Below are 24,117 nucleotides of genomic sequence, written 5' to 3'. Positions count from 1 at the left end.
AGAACGAAATGAAGGAAATAAAGAAAAAAATCACCGCCCAAGATCTCCGTACAGATGGTTAATTAACGAAGCTTAAACGTGCAGCCTCGGTGCCTATCACTGGGTTAATCCCGACGGTTCATTAAACGGCGGCTTTGTAATGCGCCCGGATCCTCGGTACGCAGTCGCTGCTTGCGCTCGACTGCACGAGCCTGTTCTTGTGCCCGGCCTTCACCATCGGGGCAGCGTAGACGAGCTCGTTCCTGGTTCTGCTGGAGGCGCTGCTGATCGAAAGCTGCCTGCTCCTCAGGAGTACGTATGATGCGTGGCCTACCAATTACGGATCCGGAGAGAAATTGCTGTGCGCCCTTGGCTGTGATGGAGAGCAACGACATCACTACTGGCGCAGCCAATCGCGCGCCTCTCTTTCGCTTTTTTTTCGTGCATTCGCATAAGGAGTTTTCTGCGTACAGGCGAGAGGCGGACGGACGGACGAATCAGCTAGCCATATACAGCTTCGCTGTAAAATATCGTGATCGAGCTAGTGCCTTATCTGCCGCGCCTAGGTCTAAGTATGGTGCGTATTGTTCCGTCCCAGTCTCCATGTCTTTTTCTAATAAGCAGAGGGTAAAAATTAATCGTTGCCTTGGGAGTTGTAAATGACAACAAGAGGAAGGCCGCAAGTGTATATCAGTCATGGAATTGTGGTGATAGGCCAAACGCGTCGACTTTCATCAGAGATGATGAAAACCTAAGACAGACCGGCAGCATCAAGAATGAGCGGCGTAGGACTCTATATTTGAGTCCCTATAGCCTACGCACGGATGCTTTAGCATTTATGGCCTTAAACCCTCGCACTAGCGTGCGGGATGTGCCCGCCCAGGCACCAATTTCCAAGTCAGCAGTTTGGAGGATTCTAAACGACCGCCTTTCACCCGTACCACCTCAACCAGCACCAATGCTTGGAAGATAGGGACCTGTAGAATCGTCTAGATTTCTCGAACTGGGTCCTCACAAAAGCCAGTGAGTCACCGGTCATTTTGAGCAACGTCGTGTGCACAGATGAAGCCAATTTTCGCAGAAACGCCCACGTAAATTTGCATATGCACACTATTGGAGTGACTGCAATGCACACTGCGTAAAGCGCAATCGGCACAATTACCAGTGGTCGTTCAATGTGGGGTGCGGAATTTACGCGGCCATAATCAGTCCCATCTTCTTCGATCACTCACTGACTGGAAAGCCATACGCGGACAAAATCTTTGAAGGAGTGGTGGATGAGTTTCTCGGCGAAGTCCCGCTGTTACGTCTTCCACTTCTGTGGTATTTAAATTTTAAATATTTAAATGATGGAGCACCAGCGCACAGCAGCAGCCGAGCACGAAACTGGCTGGATGCGACTTTTCATGCGCAACAGATTGGAAGGCACGGGCCTGTAAATTGGCCGGCTAGGTCACCTGACCTCTCTCCACTCGGTTTCTTTCTTTGGCGTTATGTGAAAGATCAAGCTTACATGATCGAGACGGACGTCAGATTAGTGCTAGACAAGGATAACGGATACCTGCCGTAGAATTCGAGCGTCGGTCATCAAGAAAGCCACTGAAGATGTGATAAAGCGGACTGAGTACTGCGCGGCTGCAGAAGGAGACCTATTTGAACACGCCTCCTACGCAGCAGCTGGTGTTCAACGGCGCTTACGAATTTACAGATAGTAAGGACACACTGAAATCTCATGTATTTTTGTATTTTTTTTTTGTGCAGCCATCCCGATTGCCAATTCGGCTTATTCAGAAGTGCTATGTTTACTATCTTGAACGCATCGGTTTTGTCTTTTCTCTACACTTAGGTCGCTTCCCATTCTGTTTATGTCGCTTTTAATTTTTCCCACGACCCTCTTTTTGCAGCACGTATACACTCCCATGAAAAATAAAACCATCACTTTAATTTGGCTTTTGTCCGAAGCAAGTTTCTTGCGCGAAATATAACTCCGTGCGCACTCTGTCGATGCGGTGCGAGCAAAGCCGGGATTTTCAAACACGCTAAGCCTATTACATTGCTTTTGGCGTTTGGTACGTGGTGATAGCAGCGCTTCGGCTGCGTTATCAAGGGGGTTTTGTTATCAATGTGATAAGTGACGGATAGTGACGGATAATTAGTGTGACGTAGAGAGGAAGGAATAGCTGCAAAGACGCGAAACCTCCTGTTGTTGCTCCTTCCGTACCAGTGTCAAGGTGATACGCTGCCTCTTCCGTTTTGCGACAGGCAATAAGATTGCTTTCACTCAGCTTATTTGAGGGGGCTCTTTACGATGCGGGTAGAAGCGTAGTTCATTTTTGGTATTTTTCATATTTCGTGAGGTTTGTTTGACAGTCGGAAAAAATTGCACGCAATTAGTACGTCGCTGAAAACACAGCAGTGAGATGCAATTTGGGTGTGCCTGGGGGTGCCTACAAGTGCCTCATTGACGCTTTGATAATTAGGGCAGTACTTCCAGAATTGGATAACTAATTACAATTGTCGAATTAAATTTCAGGAACAAAACAATTACTGGCGGCTACTCCACTGTACTGAAAACAATATGCACTAGGCCAGTATCGCAACTGCTCTTTCTTTAAGTCTTGGTGTATGTTCTACCCCTGTCACACTGGGAGATTTAATATCATTCGAATCGAATGGCATTCGGTGCGACGAATGTCATGCGCCCGTGTAGGTGCTACATTCGAACAATTAATGTCTTTCGGTGGCGATATCAATAGCGATCATACTGAAAAAAAAAAAAAACGTGTCAACTAAAGTAGAACTAGGAAGATATAAAGTGCTTGCATACGCAATCGATATATTTAAATATATTTTTGGGACGTCACTTCACTGATAAAAAGAATATTTTAGTAATGCGTATAAAAAAGTTGTTCTATTTCAGACTATGTGGCCACTATAAGCCAAAACAAGGCTTAGCCACCTGAGTAGCCGATAAATTGAAAACAAACAAAATGGCTGACATGGCGACGCTGGACGACGACGCTAAGTTGCAGGAGGTGACGCGATTAGTTGCTGCGTACTTTGCATTACGAGCACGGCGCAATAATCAGAGGAAGCGATTAGACGTTCTATGGCCGACGAGCAGAGTGGCGGCGGCATGGGCGGTGGCCAGACGCTGCTGAGCTGGAGAGTAACAACATTTTGCGACAGCCTGCCGCACAGATTTTGTCGCTTTAAAGTAACAAGTTCATTAAAACACGCAAACGTTACTATTTCTATACGAGTACGGTTTTCAATTTGCAAACGCTGTGTCCTGCTCTGCTTTGTTTCTGGGGTTGAGAGTACACATTCGCTCTGAGTGCGAAGCCGAATGAGTTTCTCGAACTCATTCGATTGCAGAAGTCATTCGGTGCTAATGGCATTAAATATCGCTGTGTAGCAACCGAATAATGTCATTCGATGCTAATGCCATTCGGTTCGAATGACATTAAAGCTCCCAGTGTGACAGGGGTATTAGTTGGAGCACCCTGTATAAATAACTCAATAACCGAAATGAGGCCAAGCCGGATTCATTCGAAATCAGAATGAATGAAGTCAACAGCAGTCATAAGCAGGAAATCTTGTACTCGTTCCCACAGAACGAGAAAAAAACAAGACAGACAGAAGCTGCAGTTCAGCCGGAAAGGTGAAGCAGCATTAGTGATAGCGAAGTAGACAACATTTGCACCAAGGAAGATTACACCACTGAGCGACGCCAGATTCTTGGCGGTGGGAGAGGACTCGGGCTGTCAAAGTGAACTGTCGCCTACTGTGACGTCTTGTAAATTCTCATATAAGGCCGTCCCTTCAGTGAACAACTCTGCGAGGTCACACGAATTTTCTTCAAGTATCCCCATATATATATATACATATATTACCAGAAGAGGGTTGTAGCGCCGAAAAAAGACAACACATAGCAAGCGAGACATGACAAGCGCCGGGATGCGGCTGTGCCGTCTCGCTTTCTATGCGTTGACTTCTTTTCGGCGCTACAACCCTCTTCTGGTAACATGCACCAACTAGCCCCCCACCAAGTATTACTCAGATATATATATATATATATATATATATATATATATATATATATATGTGTGTGTGTGTGTGTGTGTGTGTGTGTGTGTGTGTGTGTGTGTGTGTGTGTGTGTGTGTGTGTGTGTGTGTGTGTGTTAGGTTGGGCAAGCCGCTCAGGCCCAAGCCCCTCTGGAAAAATGAAACCTTTCCGCCTATGATCGAGTCTATGATGTACTAGGCGTACCTGCGACCGTACTCGAGCTAAGCCTAAGCGCGGCTAGTCCCAACCCGTCGATTTGGAGCACAAGTCATTCGTTGAACAGAAGGTCCGGATATATGTCTAAAAGAGACGCTGACCACTCACTCCGGAGGGGTACATATGTGCCTCTCTAATAGGTTCACATACCTTACTCATTAGACCTAAGCTTGTTTTTGACTGTGGCATGAGCTACATTCTTTGTGTTAATGCAATTGCTAAACTCCCAGTATACTCACTAAATGGTGTGTGTGTCCCTCTCGTGTGTTTTATTGTTTAACCAAAGGTTGTCCTGTTGGCGCAATGTTAGAGCCGCCAACTTCCTTTTGGATGTGCTCTTTTCATGTTTAACATATTTAAACCCTGTGAGCATATTTTAACTCTCCCCCTCCCCCCGCTAACATGTTGGCCCAGAGTAACTTAAGTTTTTAAGGTTATGTATTCTATATGTGTTCACATATTTTTACAGGAAGTAGAGTCATCTGTGCCTCTCTAATAGGTTCACAAACCTTAGTGATTGGTCCTGAGCTTGTTTTTGACTATTGCACAAGCCACATTCTACTAAGTGTTGATGCAGTTACTAAACTTTCAGTACACCTGCTAAATGATGTGTCTCCGTTTTAGTGTGCGTTTTGCTGTTTGACAAGGTAATGTTGGCCCAAGTGGTGCGATGTTCCAAGCCACCAACCTCCTTGTCGATGTGCTGTCTTTTCATGTTTAACACATTGAATCCCTGTGAACATATGCACATTGCCACTGAATGCTCTGTGCTTTGTTCTACACTGCATTTGTATTTTGTCTTGTCCAGTCCTGTCATCGGGCCTATCTGGGATGTGTCGCCAGTGAAATGTTTAATAGCATGATCGACGATTGGTCCTGGACAATCCGGTTTGGTGACTGCAGTGCAGCTTTCCTGCCCATGAAGAGAGTGATGGATCATGGCAAGTCAAGATAACATTTTTTTTCCTATGCAGACCAGTCTGCAACATTGCATGCAATGTTTTGTAGTGTTAATTCAGCAGTTTGCAAATGCATGTGTGTACTGTATACCAGTTTTGTGTGTCAGCTTTAGCTTTCCGACCGATCTGTTTTTGAACTACCAAAAACAATTTGCTTGCATTGACTACCCTGTCCTTGTGCAGACTCCATGGGCATGAGTAGACTTTGGTGGGATGAGGCCGTCATAATAACCCAGTCTGTTCCTGCATGCTTCTTTTGAGGCACTGCCTATATGACCACTGGAGTTTGGTCATGTGGTTTCGTCACAGTGCATGCGATAACCTATTTGGTATACTTCAGCGTCGTCAAAGTACCCAATAAAAGAACCCAAGGTGCTTGTAGACTTTCTATTAACTTAAAAAAGTTGCCTGCCAGGCTTGTGATGTTCATTGAGCCTTGTGTTTTCCTCACCCTTTCTATTCCGTTATTTTCTCCTGACACTTCACAAAACTTTCACCCTTATTCTCTTGGTGTGGCGATACCGGCTGTTTTGTGACACCCAGTAATGATGTGTAATGGTAGGGCAACCATACCTCACGCAAAAGTTTTTGCAGGCAGAACCACTGTCACTTCAAGAAGCAGGTCCACCCCTTCAGGCACTCGCAGAATGTGGCCTTGTGTCGGACTTGAGGGTAAGGAGCCCCATCAGTCTTGGTGCTTGATGCAGCAATTGCATGCATGGCGACCATGTAGACAGAAAAGTTCTTGACAATGGCAACTTCGGGATTTATGTGATTTACAGATGTCGAAGCATCAAGCTCATGCACAAGTGCTTCACAGCCTCTACAGACTGCAGAGCCCCTGGATTGTGTTGCAGAGCCTGCAGAAATCCTGCCACATGGTAACAAGTATTCATTTCATACCCACTGCAGCATGTTTAACTCGGGTACTTCTGTGGCAATTGCAGGAACAGCTGTAGGAGACGACAATGAAAACCAAGATCCTGTGGAGTGCCTGCAACATCTGCAGCAATTTCTAACTGTATGCGACAACAATGAAAGCCAAAGTCATGTGCCGTGCGTGGAATCTCTGCAGCATTCTCTATCTGTATGCAATGACAACGACAATGAAAGTCCTGTGGAGTGTGTGGAATCTCTGCAGCATTCTTCGACTGTAGGCGACGGCAACGACAACCATAGTCCTATGGAGTGCCTGGAATTTCTGCATTATTCTCCATCTGATGGTGAGAGGTGTTTTTTTTTACTCCCAGCTGCTTATTTGCCTAATCTTTTTTTTTTCCTTTGCAGAACCACATCTGAGGGACAAACACGAGAGCCGGAGCCCTTTAGAAGCTGTGGCAGACTCGATGCACTGCACTTGACGGTGAGAGATTATTTCTTGCTGCCAGTTGTTTCCATGTCTAATTGTCCTTTTCCTTCTTTTTCTTGTGGTGGTATTGCAGAAACAGCTCCATGTGCCCGCTACAAAAGGCGAAGTACAGGTCCCTGGGAACCATCTTGAAGCTGACTACATTTACTTTGCAACATAAATAAGGAATAGTCATGGACATCATTACTTCATGCACATTGTTTACTGACCTGACGAATACCAGTTTTGCATGTTAACTGCATCACAGAATTCCTGCTGCGAAGTTTTGCCTTTCTTGGCCTTCAGTCAATGTTTTGTGCGAAGTAACTTGACAGTCAGTGTGCGAGAACACAATACACTATAGACAAAGCAGCAGCTGCATCGAGGAAGTTTGCAGGTGTGGTGTAATAATGAAGGGCTTTCTCTTTTGGAAGTGCCTCGTGATGCTAGACTTTAATCTCTTATCATAGTGTGTTTTAATGTCCTTTGTAGGAGGTGACAGAAAATATTTGAAATGTTTCTTTTTCTCAATTAATGCATGCCAGCAGCTTAGTGTACAATGTGCAGAAGGTTGGTGAACTGGACACATGCCTAATTAATGAAGTATTCGGGGAAAAGTAGCAGGGAGCTGGCTTTGTCAGTCCACTGTGATGTTTGGAATGAGAGATTCTGGTCGCTGTATGTGACAAGCATAAATTGCTGCGTCATATGTGATACAGTATGGAGTTGGTTATGTGTTTTGTTAGACAGGAACAGAGCTTAGCTGTCGCAAAACAAATTTGGTGGTGAAATTTGCATTGTTAGGCAACTTCTTATTAGGCTCATTATTGTGATCACAGTAGGAAAAAAATAAATTCTATGCTCGACGTCGCAAAAGTGCGACCATGCTCCAAGAACAAAAGACAACATCTTAAAGAAAAAATAATAGAGGGGCAAAACATTTCTTAAGCTTGCATGAAATTTTGATATCTGCTGGGTCGATATTTCAGCTGATATAATCATAATGATGTTAAAAATAGGACAGGTCATCTTTCGCATAAAAGGTGGGCTTTTTTAGCGTTAATCCATGACACTGCCCCCGCTACAGGTTCTTTCGAGGTTTTGCATGTGTACTTTTTGTTTTCGTGATTTTCAACCGCTCTATTGTACATTCAGCCAATCTTACTGTGATCTAATATATGCAAGAATGTATGAAGCCGGTTGTGTGGAGCACACAATATCTGAGCACATGTTATACAAGAGGGCAAACTTGTGCTATAAAGGGTAAAAGAAATTTGTCTGATTCGCCTGAATCAGTTCACGAGAGGATGCACCCTGCCGTTTGTTTCAGCGGAGCAGCAATGGCGCCCCCTCAATCAGGTCGTTCGTTTGAAAAGGTGCAGAGACGATTCACGATTTTGCTGCGCCTTCTCTGCTGTCGGTGCCAACTTGGTGCAGACGTACAGGTGTGAAGCAGCAAACGACAGGGTGCACGCACGCACGCGCTGTTGAAGCCCCACTTATGCATGTTTGCTGTGTCTGCACAGGCGCAGGGTATATTTGCACCTCTGCAGCCGATCATGCTTGCGATTCAGGACCTCTCAAGCTTATGCACTTGATGAACATTGGTGTGACAGAACATGACGTCTGCACTGTAGAAATTTCGGAACTTCTCATGCGCTGTTCTCAACTGGTTCACTGCAGTGCAGGCGAATCGAACAAACCTAATAACTCATGTTCAGTAGTGCACTGTACTTTCATTTATTGCTCAACATTTATTTCCTTTTTGTTTCTCTCAATCTAGCTTCTGCAAGCATCTCTGCTACGCTCGCTACAAAGCACACCCGTCGACCAAAGGACATCATCAGGCGGCTTCAGGGGCAGGTTTCCAATTATAAGAAGACAATTGCCAGGCTGCAGAAACGACAGGTGAAGACCCCCCTCACAGTTGATGAAGCACTCGGTGTCATGCGCGCTCATGTCACAGATGAAATGTTTGAGCTTCTAAAAAGCCATGGTAAGCTTAACGGAAAAGGTAAAGGAAGAAGGTTTGCCCAGTGGATAAAGAAATTTTCACTTCACTTGCATTTTTCTGTGTCACGAGCATACCGGTATTTGTCTGCATTTCTAACTTTGCCCACAGAACGCTCTATCTGGAGGTGACTCTGTAACGTGAAAATGGCAACTGGAATAATTCTGGGAATAATGCCATCCATTTCATTGGCAACTAGGTCGTGGTGTGAGCGGGATCGTGTCTGTTCCCTGATATTTGACGAGATGGTGCTGAAAAAAAGAATTTGGCCTATGATTCAACCCAAGATCTTGTGCAAGGATTCACTGACAATGGTGTTGAGCGCACTTTAATCATTGCAGACCGAGCCATGGTTGTTCGGCTCTCTGGAATAGCTAAAAGATGGGTTCAGCCAGTTGCCTACACATTTGGCCATGCATCAACACCATCGTCAGAACTTTGTTGCCTGATAATGTCCCTTATTAAGCAACTAAAGGAGATTGGAATAACTGTCAAAGCCCTCATATGTGACCAGGGAGTCTAATGTGAGCTTAGCTCGACAGCTTGGCGTGTCTGTGGTGCAACCGTTTTTGACTGTTGATGGAGATCGTATATTCTTCATCTTTGATGTACCACATCTTGTGAAAACAACACGAAACAACCTGCAAATGCACAAGCTGCGCATTCCAAATGAGGTTGTTAACTGGGCGCACATAACTGAATCGTACCATTCGACACATGAGCTGCGGCTTAGATTGGTGCCAAAGTTAACAGAGAGACATATCTATCAGAAACCATTCAACAATATGAAAGTCAAACGGGCAACACAGGTATTGAGTGCATCAGTTTCCATCGCCATTACGGCACTTGTATATATCAAAGAACTTCCGGACAGTGCGCTTTGCATAGCGAATTTTTGCGACAGAATGGATAAACTTTTCGATGCCTTGAACAGCTCCAGCTTAAAAAGAAATCCTCAAAAAATGCATTACGCTATCAGGAAAGGACAATCTGAGGTAGTAGACTTTCTTGAGGCCGCCATTCATTGGGTTGCTACTTGGAAGTTTAAAGGCAGACGGCAACCACAGACAATTACTAGTTGGCAAATGACTATAAAAGCAATTCTTTTGCTATGGGATGAGCTTTCAAAGAAGTACGGCTTCAGCTTCCTCCTTACGAGGCAGCTGCAACAGGACCCTTTGAAAAATGTGTTTGGTTGTATTAGGCAGAGACACAGGTGCAGCACGAATCCCACTGTCCCCCACTTTATGTGTGGTCTAAAACAAATTATGGTCCAGAAAATCATGAAACTTTCAGACAAAGGAAATGTCGAAGAGGACAAGTCTGTCCTTCTTCAAGAGCTCTCCCCATTTTCGTTGCGGAGCCCTTCGCTTGCCGATCATGTACAGCCTTCTCTGACGGAGGACTTTCCTCCACTTCAGGATATGCACACACTTGCTTCCCTGAAGGTATCTCACATAGTTGATGATTCAGCTTTGTACTATGTCGCTGGATTCCTCACAAGAAAAAGTTTCTTGAAAAGTGGGAAAAGGGCTGCAACTGTTCAGGAATTTCCAAGAATGAGCAAGATGACACAACACAACCAAACAAGTACTTTATGTTATTGAAGTCTTATCATGTCTCTGGTAAATTGTATGGGAATTTAACTGTTCCATCTGACAGAGCCTTTGAAATGTTCCAGGAGCTGGAATCCCCATTCCTTTCCACTATTGAAAGTGTAGCACGCTGGCATAGTGTCTGCTCCGTTTTGTATGACAAGCTATCATGCACAACGTTTCAATTCTGTTCGGCTGGCGGTCGAGAAAAATTCTTAAGGATGTTCTGCCGCATATGCTTATGTTGGCATGTTCGTTTCGTTAATCGTAACCTGGATAAAGTTCGATTTCAGTCCTCACTTTCTGGTTTGCAGCTTGACAAGTTCAAGGCGTAATCCTTGATTTGGGGCAGGTTCGTACATAACAGAAAGTGTGTCTGTGCTTGCCCTCAGCGCGTTAGTCGTGAGGGAGATTTTTTTTAGTCTTTGGGGAATGTTAACATGCAAATGGGCGACAACTTGACAAGCTTCGTTGGCAAGCATTTTGAATGTTCGAGGAGGTGCCATCTTCCTTTCCACTGTTGAAAGTGTAGCACACTGGTATAGTGCCTGTTCCGTTTCGTATGACAAGCTATCCTGCATAACGTTCCAATTCTGTTCAGCAGGCTGTCGAGAAAAATACCTAAGGATGTTATGCCACATACGCTTATGTTGGCATGTTCCTTTCATTAATTGAAGCCTATAAAGTTCGATTTCAGTCACTTACTGGGTTGCAGCTTGACAAGTTAGAGGTGGGATCCTTGATTTGGGGCAGGTTCGTACATAACAAAGTGTCTACTTGCACTCGGTGCATTAGTCGTGAGGCAGATTTCTTTCATTGAGTCTTTGGGAGTGTTAACGTGCAAATGGACGACAACTTAAAGCTTCACTGGCCAAACGGCAAAAGCAACGGGTGCCAACAGTGATCAGAGATGTGCTGCGCCACGAGGCACATGTAACACTGCAGAAGCTAAATTTGAGTTCCTTGTGACAGAGAGAGACGCTGCTAGCGCGCGACGGCGTAAGACGTGTGGTGTGTCGGCTCCGTCGATTTTCGGCTGGAGTCACGGCTCAATCCTCTGCACCCCAGCAAGACCGACGTCAATCGACGCAGCAAACCGTCTGGACCACGTGGATACTAATGTTCACCAGGTGGGACCACTTTTGAAGATTTTACGACCGAATTACACCCGCCTACGTGGGCGACGCCGTTAGGCCATACGGCGACGCCGACTCCCGGCGGCGTGGAACCGGCCTCCCGAGGTAAAATGGCGGCTCCCGCGTCTTTCCTGAGGGGTTACGATCCCGACGCCGTGGCCTGGACGACGGTTTCAACATCAGAAGAACAAAACTCCGCTCCTATTCCGATATTTCGGCACCAATCTCTCAATGAAGCGGTCGCGCGTCGCTCGCTCGTTCAAGCCAAGACGGCGGCGTCCATCGCCGCCCCAGCCTCCGGCACACCGGCCGGCAAGACGCAGCTTCCCGCTTCGCGCGCTGCGGGAAGCAAATGCAAGGCCCTTACCAAATGGAAGCCTCGGCCATTTCCAAAACCGGGCCCTGATGACTTCGTGGTCGTGCTCAAGCCACGCGAACATGTGTCGCTGCACCAAGCCTTTTCGGAGAACCGCTACGGTGCCGCCATTACGGCCTACCTCGGGCCTGAGGTGGCAAGGTCTGTTAGGGTTCTGCCGTCCCGTGAACAAAACCTGATATTGATCCACACCCCGAACCCGGCAGTGGCAGATCGGCTCCTCGGGGACTTCTCAATCAACACCGACCGTGGGCCGATTCCGCTCCACGGATACCTTAGGCAAGACGGAGGCGATATCTGCCGCGGCGTCATCGTCGTCAGCAACTCTGACACCACTGAATCGCTTCGAGAGCAGGTGCAATGGAGAGCAGGCACCATTGTCGAGGTGAGGAAATTCGGCTCCTCTAACAAAGCTCGGGTAACCTTCGCCGGGAGGGAGAAACCGCGTTTTGTGCACTATGAGAACATGCTCATCCCAGTGCAAACCTGCTACCGGACAATCCCGGCCTGCAACCTGTGTGGGGCTGTCGGCCACCGAGCGGATGCTTGTCCCAACACGCAGCAGAACACGTGCGGACTCTGCAGGCAACAAGCCCCGCTTGTGGAGGGGGTGCGGGCCCCTCACGAGTGTGTACCACGGTGCTCTGTTTGTGGCGGTGGACACGCCACAAACTCACGTGAGTGTGCGGCAAAATTCCGCACACACAAGATGGCCGCCCCGAAGGGCGGGACAAAGAGGAAAATGGCGGCCAAGAACAAGAGCCGCCATCTTGGCCTCCCCGGTGAGTCACCGAGCCGGGACGACAGCAACACCGAGAAGCCGGCACCGAGAAGCTCTACCGGAGGAGCCGGCAAGCGACCGCCGACGCAGCCGCCACCACACGGCGACACCGGAAAACTGTCGACGTCGCCACCACGAGGCGAGGCCAGGGCCTGGGCCAACGCCGTGAAACACGGAACGCAGGTGAGTGGTACGGGCAGGGCTGCCTCCTCTTCCCCTACCTCCTCCCCCCCTGTGGCACGCAGTGCCGAGCAAGCCAAGATTGCAGCTCTCGAGGGCCAAATTGAGATGCTGCTCAAAAAAATTACGCTCCTGGAATCGCAGTCAAAACAGCCTACCACTCCCCCCTCTACCCCCGCAACTGAGGCTATGGAGAGTGAGCCCGCGGCACCGAATGCAGCACTGAGCGTGGAAGCTGCACTTGAGGCCCGTCTAGAGGCCCGCATAGATGCCCGTTTCAACACCCTAGAAAGTCAAATTTCCGCGGCAATCACCTCCGCCATCGCCAAAATAACTGAAAGCATACCGACAATCGTCGCACAGCACATCGCTCAATCCTCGCGTGGCGTCCGACGAACCGGCGGTCTTATAAAAGACGTGTCTGGCCGCTGTCCGAAAACGTCGCGACGCACCATTGAAATTGAAGTAGAAGACAATGACAGCTGCTCGCTCTACGGACTGGAGGATGCTCCCCTCCCCGCGAGTGCTGGCTCCGGAGCAGCGTCCCTGCAATCGGTCTTTCCCTTCAATGGCCATGGCGGACAGCCCTCAAATTAAGCGTTCTCTCCGTACCAATTCGGCCACCCCCATCCAAATTACCCAATGGAACTGCCGGGGATTCCGCTCCCGCGCCAAGTGGGCGGACCTCCGGCTTTTCCTGTCAACATTCGCTTCACTCCCCGCGGTGGTTGCCCTCCAGGAGCCAGGGAGCGGCGCCACCCTTACAAATTATGCCACGTTCCAGCAGGACCCCTCTTCCTGTATCTTCGTGCACAAAAATTATACAGCCAACCAGGTTGATTTGGAACTCAATACTGATTATTCCTATGTGATGGTCACCCTTCTTCCGCTTAAGAAACAAAACGGACCATTACATATACTCAACATCTATTGTACTCCCAAGCTCAAAAATGTAACTTTCGCAGCTCTCTTCAGTCGCGCCCTGAGGGCTGCGGGCAGGGACCCCCTGGTGATCGTGGGCGATTTCAACGCTCACAGCACACTCTGGGGGTACATGCGTGAAGAAAAGCGCGGGCGCAAGCTAGCGGAACTTGCGTCCACGCTGGGCCTGACTCTTCACACCGACCCTGCACATCCAACGCGGGTGGGTAACTCCGTGACTCGGGACACGTGTCCGGACCTTACCTTCACCAAAAACATTAGACACGCAGAATGGGCCAACACCGAGGAAACCCTCGGCAGTGACCACTGCATACTCAACACAACCGTCAGAAGCAAACCATTGGCAAGATCCCACGCCCAAGCCCGCCTACCCGACTGGACCAAGTTCCGGCAAAACTACACTAATTCGGCCCCTATCCACGAACAAGGTTACCACGCGTGGTCACAAGAATTGGTTGCACACCTTCGTTCGGCGGAAACTCAAGTTCAACTATCGGAGGCCACGCCGGAGGTCGACAACCACCTCCTGCATCTATGGGAGGAGCGGCACAGCCTCGTCCGTAGGTGGCGCCGCCAAAAACACAATCGGAGGCTCAAAATTCGCATCGCCGAGCTCACCCAACGAGCAGCAGAGTACGCGGCCCAGCTCGCCGACTCGAATTGGGTGGACCGATGCAACACGGCCGCTAGACAAATGTCTAGCCGGAGCACCTGGCGTCTCTTTCGCGCCTTGATCGATCCGACTCAAACCAGAGCCGAGACACAAAAACATCTCCAACGGGCTATCCATAGCTTCGACGGAGACATCTCAAAATTAGCATGCAAACTACGCGATCAATACCTTTGTATACAACAGGACCCCCGAGGGCCAGCGTACTCGTATGCAGGTTCCGAGAACGCGGAGCTGGACCAACCGTTCCAGCTCCACGACCTGAAGGCGGCCCTCACTAAAATGAAGCGAGGAACGGCGCCGGGAAGAGACAAAATAACAGTGAAACTACTTGCCAACCTTCCCGACCCGGCCTACGAGGCGCTCCTCGCATACATAAACTCAATCTGGCTCGGTGAGGCAATCCTCCCAATCGAATGGAAGACCGCCCTGGTCACTTTCATTCCGAAAGCCGGCAAAGCCATAACCACGGACAACCTCCGCCCAATCTCCCTCACGTCTTGTGCGGGAAAGCTGATGGAGACTATGGTGCGAGATAGGCTGTCCGAGTTTCTGGAAAACCAAAACGTTTTCGCAGACACCATGTTCGGATTCCGCCCGCACCGGTCCGCGCAAGATGTTCTGCTTCAACTAGACCGCGAAATTCTAAATCCCGTCGAATACCCCCTCAATGACAAGGCAGTACTCGCCCTCCATTTGAAGGGGGCTTTCGACAATGTCACACACGACATAATTCTGACACACCTCTCCCAAACCAACTGTGGACACAACACGTTTCAGTACGTTAAACAATTTGTCTCCGACCGGCAATCGTACATCCGTATACAAGATGAAGAACACGGCCCCTACCAATTAGGCACCAGAGGTACCCCGCTGGGCGCGGTCCTCTCACCCCTACTATTCAATTTGGTAATGCTGAAACTCCCGGCTCAGTTGGAGAATGTAGAAGGCATACAGCACGCGCTGTATGCCGACGACATCACCATCTGGGCTAAACATGGATCGGTAGGAGACATTGAAGCCAACCTGCAGCATGCGGTGGAGATCGTGGATGCCTACGCCCGCCGCTGCGGCCTTCAATGCTCCCCGGCCAAATCGCAATTTGTGCACATTCGCCCCTCGCCGAAGTGCACTACCAAAATCGAACTGTCCCTACCAAATGGACCCAGAGTACCCAGAGATCAGAGTACTGGGTCTCTTTATTCATAAACACCGCCGAGTCGACACAACACTGGCCAAACTGCGCAAGGTGGGGGACCAGGTGGGCCGCATGGTTCGCCGGGTTTCCAATAAACGCGGGGGGTTACGGTGCAAAGACGCTTTGCGGCTGGCGCATGCATTCGTAACCAGTCGAGTGTTGTACTCGACTCCTTACCTCGACCTTCGCAGGTTTGACGAGAACGCCCTCGAGGTGATTCTCCGTAAAATTTACAAGCGTGCTCTCGATCTCCCGATCAACACATCCAACCAGCGCCTCCTCGGCCTGGGAATGGTCAACACCTTCGCGGAACTCCGAGAAGCACACTTGACAAACCACTACACAAGACTCTCAAAGACGCCGTCGGGTCGCCGCCTTCTTGCCCGACTACACATCCACCATCCAACACTGACGGAAGGGCGCGTGCGCATCCCGGAAATCTGGAGATACGCCCTGCACGTGCGTCCTCTTCCGGCCAACATGACACGAGACGACCGTAGTGGCCGGCGCCTCGCGCGCGCGGAGGCGTTGGCACGTCACTATGGGAACAAGCACGGAGTATTCTACGTGGACGCCTCCGGCCCACACCATGGGGGTTGGTTTACGGCCGCAGTCGTCCACCAAAACACCGCGGTGAACGGGCTTACGTTCAAAGCACAAGACATAACACATGCGGAAGAGGTGGCCATCGCGCTCGCCGCCGCAGATCAGGACTCGCGGGTCATTTATAGCGACTCACGAGGGGCCTGCAGGAACATTGAAAGGGGACTTATTCCCTATTTGGCGTACCGCTTACTTCAAGGCAGCAATTATCTCGGGGTCCCCGTGCCCCGCACGATAGTATGGACTCCCGCGCACGAGGGTCTCGAGGGCAACGAAGCGGCCGACGCCGCTGCCCGCGCGCTCACTCTTCGGGCATTGCCTTCGCCTCCCGTCGCTGCGGACTCCGACCCCAATCCGGTATTTACCTTCAAGGAAATCACCCAACACTACCAATACGGTCATGCAATCTTTCCTAAGCCCTGTAAGGGCCTCACGAAGGCAGAGGAGCGTTTACTCCTTCGCCTCTATACTAAAACACTGTTGTGCCCGGCAATCCAAAAACATTTCGACCCTGCGTGCTCAGGGAAGTGCCCGCACTGTGAGGAAAAATCTTCGGACATTTTCCACATGGTGTGGGCATGCCAATCAACCCCTCACCTTCCCCCTATACCCAACCCTACCCGGGAGGACTGGGAGGCGGCCCTGCTCGGCTGCTCCGACCTGGCGAGCCAGAAGACCCTGGTCGGCCGTGCCCGAGCCGCGGCTACAGCCAATGGGTTCCTGTAATGAGGTGCCCACCTAGTCTGTATAAGGAACGGGCCCTTAAGGACTGCTCCGCAAGCTCCCTGTAAATACTTCAAACAATAAAGTTTTTCAGTCAGTCAGTCAGTGACAGAATTGTAAACGAGTGTTTTTGTATAAAGTAATTGCAATATCTTACTGTTTGGACGAACTAGAAATTGCTAGAGATTTTACGTTATTTCCACGTAATGTGATAAAGCTAATCTCTGTGCCACTTTTTTTACTTTGTTATGGTTAAGCAGGTGAGAACTGTGTAGGCTTACACATCGCGGGTTTTTCTACTTGTAGTACTTTGTGTCTGTACGCGATCGTACTGTGTCTCATGTGCATGCTTGCTGACTGCTGTGGCTGAAAGCTTTGGTGAACTGTACAGTTACAATCATTTCGGATAAACTGTAGTTGCATTTAGCTGCTCATTATTTGCATGAAAATGGTTCGATGTGTGTCACTTTGTCTTGTCGAGCAACTCATCTTATTTTGTAACTTTTTTCTATAAGTACAGGACAAGGACAATTTTATTTTGATAGCCCATTTTCACTTCAAATGCATTCTCCACTTTCTGGCAGATTTATTGTATATGCATACTTTTTCGTTATCCAGACATGTATAACATTACTCGGTTGTGTTATTCTGCTTGTGCAACAGTTCATTGCCACCATGCCAATAATTCGTTTTCTTATTGCTTGCTTTCTGCAAGATATATATATTCGTGTATAGTCTTGTGTATGCTGTCTTGCTTATTGTTCTTCACGAGTAAAATAGTGTGCTGTATTTTCATGTGCGTATGAACCTTCATTGCACTGAACTAAATTTCAGCATACCTTTGAAGCATATTTCGCACAATAAAGCTGTACTCCCTCATTACCACTTGCTTCAATTGTTGTGTTGTTATAGTTGAAATTGTGTGCGTAAAGACACGCACAGTTTCGTGCGCTGGTCGTCGCAAAATATGAACAGCCACGCAAACGACTGCATGAAACTACCCGATGAATGCAACGTCAGAAAGCGAAACTGAAATCAAGGCCTCCGAAATTTGAGAGTGCGGCGGCCATCTTGGAGGCTGGTGCGTTTCGCCGATTCCGCTTGGTGCGCTGAGAGCCAAAGTCGGCTAAAACCCCTCAATCTCCCAAAGTAGCGCCATTCACTTCCCTCCTCCTCCGCTCGGCGCGGACGGTGGCGCCGCCGGTGGTGGGCCTGCCGTAGCAGACGACGGCTAACACGCTACGGGAGGAAATCCGCAGAAAAGTTCGTTCGAGCCCTGCGGAGCAGCTTTTTCAATCGAGATCTTTCTTTGTCAGTCGGTAACTGGCCTTTAGAATTTCGTGTTGGAATTGCGGAAAAAATAGAGAAAAGGACCATTATTCAAGGCGTATTTAAGGCGTAAAGCGCGCGACGTTGAGAGTTCGTGTTGCTGAAACAGGACGCAAGCACGCGGCGTACTCAAACACGCGCGTAATTACCGAAGTTTCAGGTGTTCACAGCGTGAAAGTATGTGTACGTTGTTTCGTAGGTTCATTTACGTACCTGCAGGATACTTTTGTTCGGCCGGCGCGTGAGAGATTGCTGACCGCACACAACTGGAATGGCTGTGTGCGGTCAGCAATGCCGGGCAACAGGGCCGTTTTTTTCATTGCGCAGTGCTTTGGTAATCGTGACGATATATTGTTTTTTTCTTTCACAAGTACTGCTCCAGGAGGGCACATGTAATGGCTAACGGAGGCCTCTGAAGAGCACGTGACATTACAATAATGCAGGCGTCGCAGAGAGTGTTCGCATACAAAATTGGCTGTCCACGATCTTATACCCCCTTGGCATGCACAGGCTTCGGCGAGCCCCATCCAGCCCTGGTTCTAGCTTTGGTGTTCCCGTTGCGGCTTTGGCGCCCTGGAGGCGCCGTCAGTAATACGAAATAATGAGAAGGTGTTACAACTAGTAAACAAAATTTATTGAAGAAATACAATCGCGCCGAGGCGCCAACTTCTAAAGCAGCGCTAGCGCGACCGCGCGAGTATTATGAAACGCCAACGAGGAATTTACCGGCCCACGTACGACTCTACGATCAAAGTTCATGTTAAACATCCCCAGGCGAGCTAGATAAAGTTATCCGGAGCCATCCACTACGACCTGCATCCTAGCTTTAGTCGCTTCGGAATGTTAAAAACGTTAATCACCACAAACCAAATCAATACATGCGGGCGTACATTCGAAGCTAAAAGACTGCATCGTAAGTCATATTGAGCCTTGCAAAAGCGTCGAGAATGTGCTAACTTCTGCTGGAGCTCAAAACACACCCTGAATAAAGTCGCTTTTATGTCACAGGCCAGCTGCAGATGCGTGCATTTCACCGCAAGACGAAACTACATGAAATAACGAGAGCACATTCGAAAAAAAAAAGTCACATAACGCGCTAAAAACCACGCATAGCATGAACAAACACTTTTTCAAAACGGAAGACGCGAACTAGGCTCGAAATAAGAGGTTGTGAGTAGCCGTGGCCCTTACTTCACTAAGCCGTGTGTTCTTTGCCACTTCCTCGAAGTCAGCCCGCCCGATCCTGCGAATCCACACTTCTTTTTGCGTTGCGCCCGCCGGACGGCCCTCGCTGTGTCTGTTGCGGCAACCGAAGGTGCAGCAGCATGGCGTCGCAATTAAGTTCTCGGCCCTACACATTCTATTACGCTAACGCACTCCGTCAGTCCGCCTGCCGTACTTTCGTCGCGCAGGCCCAACAATGGAGGTCGCGCGCGCTAGAAAGAAAAAAATAAACAAAAGCGTGGCGCCTGCTCCACGCTGGAAAGAAAAAATATACAAAAGCGCGGCGCCTGCTTCCACGTGACACAGGTTGACCAATGGGGAAGCGGAGGAGGCTGGGGCGACAGGAGGCGGTGGAGGAGGACGCGCCAGGGTGAGCGGGGCGGCGGAAAGATCTAAGAATGACGCTACTTTTGAAAAATTGAGGGGCTTTAAAGTCAGCCGCAGGCGCCTATGGGAGTGTCCGTATGTTACTCTATGAGCTGACCCCGTCGGCAATGCCGACGTGGTCGCGAAGGAAGACAGTGGCTTCGCCAGCTGTGTTCTTCAGACGGGAGGCAGCAGCTTCGGGGACCACGGACCAGAGGGGACGTTCGTGAGCTGGCCAGTGACAACCCCAGCTCCTGAGCCTCGACTGCGTCGTCGTAGCTTTGTTCCGCGGCCCCGGTCCAACCCCACGCTGCCGTAACCGGTTGCCCTCCCGTGCCACGAAGGCAATCGCCTGGCCACGTCAGCGGCACAACAGCCCACTAGCCCAGACCACGTCCGGTGCCACGCGGGTCTCTGCGGAAGACTACAACCTCATCGCTCTCGTCAGAGGTCGACGCCCACGCTGTGTCGAAACCACGCAGGCCAACGTCCTTTGCCACGCTGGGCCGGGGTCCGACACGACTGGCGAGGGTCAGAACGTTCGCTTGCTCGTGACATCGCGTTGGTTAGTCGAGCGGAGGAACAATATGTAGTTGAGGGCTCTTTTTCTTATTTATGTGTATAGCTAGTTTTTGGAGTGCATCGTGTGTGTATAGTGTTTATAGTGTGTCACGGCAGTTTGCTGTTTTTTTCTTTCGTTATTTTATTGCGAAAGCAATACTGCTCGCACTTTCGGCCCATCGGTGGTCGTGGCGCCTCCATACACAGCTGCGCGTCACGTGACCGTGTGACGTCACGCCAGACCGAGAGATGGGGCCCCAGCTCGTGGCATCGATGGTGGAGGCGAAGCCTTGCGTGCCGCTGCTGCGGCGCTACCGAGAGAGGGCGCTCGCTGGTGTGACGTCACGCTAGGAGGATAAATGGGTCTACAGGTCGGCTCCTCGCCGTGGTCGGCGCGCTGTCTTGCGCTATGTCGGATGATGTATAGCCATAAGTTTAACAAAGGGCAACCATGTCCACACCATCAGCCGAACCAAGGTGCAGCCAAGGGTATTGCTTTCGCAATCTTCCAGGCTTAACCAAACTAAGCCTTCAGCCAATTTTTTCTTTGAGATAAATGCTTTTTAACATATTTGAATTGTGTCTCTGTCGATTTCTGGAGCGCTGAAATTCGTGACACACGAATGTTTTCTTGTCAGGATCTTAAAAAATATTTCAGTGATGAAACTCCCTAGTTATCGCCGATACATTTTAGTATTCGTTGTCTACGAAAAACCTATGACAGCTTCATAGCATTTCTTTCTGTAATTAATCACAACTTCTCTTTTATTTGTCTATCTGAGACATGGTTGCCTCTAGACGACAGAAATTTATATGCGCTGCCAGAGTACAATGCAGAGTGCTTCTGTCGTGCTATGTCACGTGGCACGGATCTGCAATATTTATTAAATCGTCATTGCTACACAAACGCCGTAATGATCTTGCCTTTTCTCATTTGCTCTGCGAGTCTGTATGGTTAGAATTTGATCAGTGTTTCTTCAATTGATGGCCGGAACACAGTGTCGGCGTGCATTTATCGTTCACCATCATCGTCTTACTCCGAGTTAAGTCTACAGTTTGAAAAGTTGTTCTACGCTTTTACGATCGAAAACAAAAATGTCATTATCTGCACAGACATCAACATAAACATTATCGACCCTAATATTCCATCATGTTCCGATTATCTCGGATCTTTTGTTAGCTACGGCTTTGCTTCTTTAAATACTTCTCCAACTAGATGTAGCATGGCAGTATCTAATACAGTAATTGATCACATATTAACCAACTTTACTACAGATTATACAGCAGGAGTCATCGAACACAGCATAACCGACCACTACCCTATATTTTTTACTTTAGGTACCGAAAATTCTAAATCGACGCAAAAGAAAGAGAAAGTATATTTTGACCCCCAAAAATTTATCTCTATGATACAGTGAAATGACTGGACCGCCGTACTCTGAATCTTGCGCTGAAGCGGCTTATCAGTTGTTCTTGGCTGAAGTTACACGCTGCCAGCATTCATGAATGCACTACTACATCTATCATAACTCGTTTTTATAGTTCCTCTCGAAAACCTTGGGTCACGAGAGCGCTACTTCGATGTATGTTGAAGAAAGATTGGCTCCACAAAAGGGTAATTCGTGAGCCATTTAACTGCGAATTTATATCTCGTTTCAAGAAATATTCTAACACACTTGCAGCCGCACTTAAATGTGCCAAACGAGATTGCTTTCTGAACAAGATTTTGAATAATGGCAATAATACGAGGTGCAACTGGCAGATCATCAACGAATTCTTAAATAATAAATGTGAGCATTTAACAAAAATAAAAACTGAGGCACAAGCATACTGCCACCCAGCTGATATCGCGAATGCCTTCAGTGAGTATTTTAGTAGTACTTGCGATTCTCAAACAGATCCCCCATTACCGACATTGCCTCGTCATCTTCTTTCTGACCTACGTATGCAAAGGAAGTTATTTTATTTATTATTTATTTGAACCTCAAGGGTCCCTGGCGGGACATTACATCATGTTATATCTGCGCTTAGGGCTACTGGACCTGGCCTAGACTCTGTTCACCCATCCCGTATCAAGTTAGTTCCTAATGAACTGCCTCCTATCATAGCAGATATTGTTAACAAAATGTTTGAAGCAGGAATATTTCCCAGTTCTTGAAGGTTGTTAAAATAACACCTGTTTACAAAAAAGGCATTCGTGAACTTCTGAATAACTATAGGCCGATTTGTATTCTTTCATTTCTCAGTAAAATAACTGAACGACTAGTTCATACACGTTTATCATCCTACCTAGAAGAATTTAATCTACTATCACCTAAAGAGTATGACTTTCGGCAGGGTTGCTGCACCGAACTTGCGCTTCTAACCTTCACCGAAAAAGTCAAGAAGGCACTCGACCAAGGCTTGCTGGTTGGAAGTCTATTTATAAATTTAACAAAAGCTTTTGACGCCATTAATCACAAAATTGTAATACGTAAACTTGAATATTACGGCATAACTGACCCGCCACTTCAGCTTATTTCTAGTTACCTAACCAATCGTACTCAAGTTCTTCATATTGACGGCAAACTCTCATTTGCTAAGAACATATATCAAGGCGTTCTTCAGCGCTCAATCCTTGGCCCGCTGCTGTTTCTACTATTTCTTAACGACCCACCTAATGTTCTGACCACTTGCGACTGTATGCTATATGCAGACGACACGCCCATATTTACTTGCGCTAATAATGTCGACGAGCTACAGCGAAATGTTAACGCTGATCCGCGTAACATAAGTTCCTGGTGTCGAAAGAACATGTTCTGCATCAGTCCGCTAAAAACGGTTTTTATGGCTTTTCATTCCTTCCCGACACTAATTTCGAAATCAATATCACAACTTAATACCATATAATATCTGATAGTACAAAGTTTCTTGGCATAGTTTTAGACAGGCACCTGAAATTCAGTCTTCATGCGCAGTCCCTTGCGCGTAACATTTTTTTTAATACGCGCCATAATCAAAACCCGCTCATATATTCAGCCGCACATTATCCATTCCCTTTATCATGCACACATTCACAGCCATTTATCTTACTGCGTATCAGCCTGTAGTAACACATACCTCGCTCACGTCAGCCAACATCAACGCCTGCAGAATCGCGTGCTTTGTTTTATGACTTTCAGCCATTTCCTATCCGATGCGACGCCACTTTATTGCAGCTTAAACATTCATCCTCTTCATCAATTCTTTCAGTTCAAGTTAAAACTCGTGATCTGTAAGTTATATCGTAATATTGCACATTTAGATGGCTTTATTGAAACTTTTGCAAATACTAACCCTACTATTTATCTGGACTCTATAATCATATTTTACCTAAAGTGCGCACCAAACTATGGTAAATTTACTACCACATTTGCGGGAGTCAAAACTCTGAGATTCTATTCCATATACTATTAAATCATCCCCCACAGAGCATATATTCCAGAACCAAGTTAAGAAATATTTTATGCAGCAACTCTCCACCCTAACAACTGACGTTTGCGACTAATAATGATTGACTGAGCTATAATGATACATGTTATATTACTCCTATTTTTATTGTATTGTAAACTTGCATTGCTTGTTCACTACAGAAGCGTTCTCTGCAATTTTTGTCTTACTAAACAGCTTTATATTTTCTTGTTTTTTGCTCTGTTCCTTATTTTCATCAAATTGTCTGTAAAGTCACCGTAACCAATGCTTGATCTGTATCTCGTTTTTTTTTTCATTTTGTTCATGTGTGGGAGTCCCCCTGACAGTTTCTAACATTGGGGCGCTCTGTGTAGTGCTAATTTTGTGTACAATTCTTTGTAAAACTGACATCATTGATGAAT

At 47.8% G+C, this 24,117-nt stretch overlaps 2 protein-coding genes across 2 annotated transcripts; both read left to right on the top strand.

The window, feature by feature from the left end:
• Positions 1-11,423: 11,423 nt before the first annotated feature.
• On the top strand, positions 11,424-13,247 carry LOC140219132 (uncharacterized). Its single transcript, XM_072289021.1, has one exon. The coding sequence runs from the start codon at positions 11,424-11,426 to the stop codon at positions 13,245-13,247; it is 1,824 nt and encodes a 607-aa protein (XP_072145122.1).
• Positions 13,248-15,899: 2,652 nt separating this feature from the next.
• Positions 15,900-17,585, top strand: LOC126523685 (uncharacterized). Its single transcript, XM_050172289.3, has one exon. The coding sequence runs from the start codon at positions 15,941-15,943 to the stop codon at positions 16,787-16,789; it is 849 nt and encodes a 282-aa protein (XP_050028246.2). The 5' UTR covers positions 15,900-15,940; the 3' UTR covers positions 16,790-17,585.
• The last annotated feature ends 6,532 nt before the right edge of the window (positions 17,586-24,117 follow it).

The sequence above is a fragment of the Dermacentor andersoni genome, chromosome 6 (genome assembly GCF_023375885.2).
Source record: "Dermacentor andersoni chromosome 6, qqDerAnde1_hic_scaffold, whole genome shotgun sequence".
In the NCBI taxonomy this organism is placed as follows: Eukaryota; Metazoa; Arthropoda; class Arachnida; order Ixodida; family Ixodidae; genus Dermacentor; species Dermacentor andersoni.
The sequence above is the reverse complement of the archived record's forward strand: the minus strand, read 5'-3'. Positions and strand labels throughout refer to the sequence as shown.

Bases quoted from the DNA above. Each gene is read 5' to 3' on its own strand.
- LOC140219132 (XM_072289021.1), top strand. From the start codon at position 11,424: ATGGCGGCTCCCGCGTCTTTCCTGAGGGGTTACGATCCCGACGCCGTG.
- LOC126523685 (XM_050172289.3), top strand. From the start codon at position 15,941: ATGACACGAGACGACCGTAGTGGCCGGCGCCTCGCGCGCGCGGAGGCG.